Raw genomic sequence first — 5,529 nt, forward strand, 5'->3', positions numbered from 1 at the left:
GTGGAGGAGCGGCGGCGCGGATATGCGGATGCTGTCAGAGGCGTCCACATGGCTGCTCTACCTTTCAGATACCCGGCGGAGTCGCTGAAACCGGATAAGCTCACCGTGCTTCAGGACATCCTGTGGGCGAGGCGTCCAAAGGAGAGGACTACATACGTCCGTCCTGGGCATAGACTTCAGGGGAGGTATGATGCAGGTGGACTGTCTGGACGAGTCGTCCGCCGACTGGCTGAGGGAGCACGCTCCAAAGCTGGACGGGCCCTGTCCTCTGCGTGAAGAGGGTGGAAGATGTGCCAATCATGCACAGCATGACGATGTTCCTCCCTCGGAGCGGGGACAGGACCTACGAACACGCCTTGAACCTGGTGAGGAACCAGAACCGGGGACTAAGTATCTCGTCCTGGTGTGTTGCAGGCAGCAAGAAGGAAAAGCTAGGCGACATTGAGGGATGGAGGTTACACCTATACATCAACGACGAGTCGTACAAGTATGTCCGGGCCGCGAGCTTCCGCCTGTTTTACAGGTATAGCACGGTCGTCATGCGGCCCTACAAGCCTGCTGACACCGCGAGCAACGAAGCTAAAACGCCTGCGACTCTACAGGACAGGGGCGTCGATAACCAGGCAGTGCCGGAGTCCGCCCCGGAGGAAACTAGAATGGAGGTGGACGAGTTGTCGGAGCAGCCCTGCGGGAGCAAGTCCGGACAGGCAGGGACAGCAACGACCACTGACGTCCCCGCAGATGGCCGGAACATGGAGCTACCCTCAACGCAGGAGCTCCTAGACGGACTAGGAGGCCCAATGGACAGCAGTGCGGTTGACGGCGGGGTAGAGGATCTCTCTCTCCTCGAGCCCATTCTATGATGGCCGACATCATGGAAATTGTCCAAGTGAACCTGCATCATGCGGCGGCAGCCTCAGCTGTCATTACAAGCAGGTTCACTGCGGAGAAACTGGGCACACGGAGGCAAATAAGGTAATCTGGAACCTCTCTGGCGAGAGGCCTAGGACGTGCATAGTTGTCAGAAGCAATATTGATTTCTTTTGCATTTCAGAGTTTCTGACACAGGACTTGGTGGCGGTGCAGGCCAGGGATACGGAGGGAAAAGACTTCGTCCTGGCCTCGGCATACTTCCCGAGAGAGGCAGCAACGGCACCCCCGGAGGCGGTGGAAAGGCTGGTAGAGCGCTGCAGACTGCACAAGCTCCCCCTCATCATCGGCTGCGTTGCGAACGCTCACCACACAGAATGGGGCAGCACTGACTGCAACGTGAGAGGTGAGTCCCTATTAGAATATATTGTAGGCAGTAATTTAGCAATTGAGAATGTAGGGTGTGAACCCACATTCGTAACTATGAACAGGAGGGAGGTGCTGGACCTCACCTTGAGCAATGAGCCTGCAAATGGATTGGTCTCGCAATGGAGAGTCTCTACGGAGCCCTCCATGTCAGACCACAGGATTTTAAGGTTCACGCTAAAGGCAGAGGTCAGGAAACACCCCCCCAGACGCAACCCTCGGAAGGCGTACTGGGATGCCTTCAGGGATATACTAGGTGAGGAATTGGGCAGGGAGGAGCAGACTGATAACAGCGTGTCAGGCCCAGGCTTGGAGAGTAGGCTATCTAAGCTAAACGAGTCTGTCATTAACGCTGATCATGGCAGCTGCCCCCTACAAGTGACCACAGACAGGCGAAACAGCCCCTGGTGGTCAAGGAAACTATCAGACCTCCGGAAGAAAGTACGCAGCCTATTCAACAAAGCGAAATGTACGGCGGTCTGGGAGGAATACAGGAGCTATCTCACTCTATACAATAAGGAGATCAGGTCTGCAAAGCAGGCTAGCTTCAGGAGATTCTGCGAGAACGTTACCTCAACGCCAGAGGCGGCACGGCTGCATAAAGTCCTGGCCAGAGGCACAAACGACGCCGTAGTAGCAATCCAAAGAGGAGATGGGACATTCCCGACCAGCGCAGAGGACAGAGCGACGGAGCTTCTGCGGGCGCACTTCCCGGAGACGGTTCCGGAAGACCAGTGCCTACCTGTGATCGAACACAGGCCATCCCGCGAGGATTGGAGTATCGCCAAACGGCTGTTTACGGCGGACTCGATCCGGTGGGCGATGGCCTCGTTTTAGAGATTCAAGTCTCCGGGAGTGGATGGTATTTTTCCAGCGCTGTTACAACAGGGGGAGCAGCATTTACTGCCTCACATGATTCGGCTGCTGAGGGAGAGCCTCGCATTGGCGTACATCCCTGAGGTATGGAGGACATCGAAGGTGATCTTCATACCCAAGGTGGGTAGGAAGGACTACTCATTGGCGAAATCCTTTAGGCCAATCAGTCTAACGTCCTTCCTACTAAAAACCATGGAGAAGATCGTGGACCATGAAATAAGGTCAACGGTGCTGAAGAGAGCACCCCTGCATGCGGCTCAGCACGCCTACAGAGCGGGTAGATCCACTAACACTGCTCTGTACCAGATAACCTCTGAAATAGAGAGTTCACTGGAGCATGGAGAGGTGATGCTTTGCGCGTTCTTGGACATCGAAGGTGCCTTTGACAACACGTCTCATAAAAGTGTAGCCAAGGCAGTGGAGAAAAGGAATGTGGCAGCACCGGTGCGCATATGGATTGAATCTGTATTGCGTACCAGAGTTGCTGAGACCACAGTAGGTGAAAAGAGGATTCGTCTTGGCACAACAAGAGGCTGCCCACAGGGAGGTGTGTTATCACCCCTGCGATGGAGACTAGTTGTAGACGACCTGTTAGTACTGCTAACGAACAATGGGATCCGCTGCCAAGGGTATGCGGACGACATTGTAATTATAGCAAGAGGCAAATACGAAGACACTCTCTGTGACCTAATACAAAGAGGTCTAAACCTGGCGAAGATGTGGTGTAAAGAGGTTGAATTAAACATCAATCCCTCCAAGACGACCGTAGTCCCGTTTACGAGACGCAGGTCCTTACCCGGTCTCAGGAATCTTACACTTGGGGGCAGAGAGATAGAAATGACCGGTAGTGTCAAATATCTAGGTTTGATGCTAGATTCTACTTTGCGGTGGAATCAGCATGTAAACCTGACCCTGGTCAAGGCAACAAAAGCTTTTAAGGTGTGCAACCGGCTGGCGGGTAAGTCCTGGGGCTGTAAGCCAAGGATCCTCAGGTGGTTGTACACCATGATAGTGCGACCAATAATCACATACGGGGCGGTGGCCTGGGCCTCAATAGGGTCGCAGACTTCGGTTAAGACCAAGCTATCGAAGCTTCAGCGGCTAGCCTGTGTCTGCATGACGGACGCAATGCGCACCTGTCCAACGGCAGCACTGGAGGTTCTGACGGAGCTTACTCCGCTTCATTTGGTTACCTGTCAAGTAGCTAAGCACACAATTCTGCAAATAACAGCAGAGGGGTGGGGCAAAGGTAGGGTAATCTCGTCCCAGAGGATGGAAAAGATAAGTGACGATGTACCATCAGCTCTCCTCCCTAGGGACAGCACTATCAAAATAGTTAACTTCAAGAAGAAGTTTAAGGTCACCCTCTGCAGCAAAGACGAGTGGAATGATTCCAATCTCGAACTGATGCTGAGGAAAAGCACGCTAAGGTGGTACACCGAAGGCTCGAAAATGTCGGAGGGAATCGGTGCGGGGATCGCGGGCTCACGCACAAAGCTCTCCATACCCATGGGAGAGTTCCCAAGCATTTTCCAGGCAGACGTTTTTGCCATAAGTAGGTGTATAGAAATAAACCTCCATCGCAACTATCGCAATGAGAGGATTGCCATTCTCAGCGATAGCCAAGCGTGCAGGGAGAGGCTGAACAGCCTTGCAGAACGTAACAAGGTACACCTAATCTGGGTACCTGGTCACAGAGGTATAGCCGGTAATGAACTGGCGGATGAGCTAGCCCGCTCCGCAGCCTCCACCAAGATGGTGGGACCAGAACCCTTTATTGGGGTAGGTCCACATACCATAAAGGAGCTACTTCGCAGGGAAGAAGGTGTGGGCAGAGAGGAGCATTGGAGGCAAGCGCGTGGTATGAGACATGCCAAGCTGCTAATCTGAGGATACAATCTGAGCAGGTTCAAGGTTATAATAAACCTCCCCAGAAAGGTTACTGGTCGCATGGTATACCGGCCACTGCAAGTTGAATAGGCACCTGTAAAACATGGGCCTATCCTCTTGCATTAACTGCCGGTTCTGCGACCTGGAGCCTGAAACCCCGGAGCACCTGCTGATCGACTGCACAGCAGTCTGTAGACGCAGGACTAAGGCCCTCGGATCAATGTTTCCGGATAGGGATCGCATAGCCTCACTAGCGCCCAGAAGTCTATTGAACTTCATCGATGCGCTGGGGCTGAGTGAGTCTATGTGAGTTAGCAGAGGGCACAATAGACCAAAGGTCGCGGTGCATTCCTCATATTAATCAATCAATAATGAAACCCAGGGAACAAATTTTAGTATATGGAATGATAATAGTTAATAGATAAAAGAGTCAATACTCCCCCAACTCCCATATATTAAGTATTATGATTTTTGTTTTTCTTACAAACCTTATTAGTCCTTAATTCCCAACGAGCTGGATTTTTGTGCAGGCCTTGAGTCCCCATCGATTGCTCTTGTGCGTTGTTTTTTATTCGATGTCAAAGGTCACAAATTTGCGTTTTTTGCGTATATCTCTGAAACAATGAGAGCTTCCGAAAAATGGTTCAAAAAAATTTGTAGATCGTAAAATTGTGTCAACACTTTTTTTTCTACGGTGCACTGTTCTCGAATTATGGCTATTTTAAAGGTAGCAAATACGAATATGCACTCATACCTGGCCAGTATGCATCATCGGGTTAACCATTTAAACAAAAAACATTAGATTTTTCTTTTATTTGCTCCATGCACACAGGTACGTGAAAAATATACAATTCTGAGTGAGTCATCGTCCGTCCCTAATTCTATTGGGCGGTTGGCCTTAAGAAACATCTGCCTGTGACTCTCCATTTTTGGGGTCGAAACCAGCGTATACCTGCTTTTCCCGAAGAACATAGCTTTAGTAAATGCAGTCAGTTTTAAACGGTTTTTCGTCTTTGTGAGTTATATTCTCTTTTTAACCGTGCCGTTGCAAAATTTTAAAAGGGGTGATGGGTTCCATGAATATTTGAAGGACAAAACATCTGTAACGATACATAAGCAGTGCCGTGAAGCATACACCTGGAAGAGCAGCATCGCTGCAGCCAAAAGACAGCGTGAGGCGGAGATAGCTACCACATCTGGGATTAGTCCTCCTTGTACTAGAGCACGATATGATGAATCGTCTGTTTGTTTTGTGGCAATGAAGCAGATAAAACAGCTGAAATGAAAAAAGTTCAGCATCTTCGATGAAAAGTGTCTCAAGTTTCAACCCTTGACTTCAAAAAAACCATCTTAAAGGAAGCTCAGACTCGTTCTGATGAGTTTTCGTATTTGACGAAAGTCGAGGATTTGAAATTTTCAGGTAGATCTGAATCATTAGTTTCTACTATTGCGTCGTATGCAGCTTGG

At 50.4% G+C, this 5,529-nt stretch overlaps 1 protein-coding gene across 1 annotated transcript; it reads left to right on the top strand.

Annotated features, from left to right (window-relative positions):
• LOC120779747 lies at positions 1-1,268 on the top strand. The gene is made up of 2 exons (XM_040112128.1): positions 1-975; positions 1,055-1,268. Exons 1-2 carry the CDS (start codon positions 860-862, stop codon positions 1,260-1,262), a joined length of 324 nt encoding a protein of 107 aa, XP_039968062.1. The 5' UTR covers positions 1-859; the 3' UTR covers positions 1,263-1,268.
• The last annotated feature ends 4,261 nt before the right edge of the window (positions 1,269-5,529 follow it).

This window comes from Bactrocera tryoni, unplaced genomic scaffold (genome assembly GCF_016617805.1).
Source record: "Bactrocera tryoni isolate S06 unplaced genomic scaffold, CSIRO_BtryS06_freeze2 scaffold_11, whole genome shotgun sequence".
NCBI lineage: Eukaryota > Metazoa > Arthropoda > Insecta > Diptera > Tephritidae > Bactrocera > Bactrocera tryoni.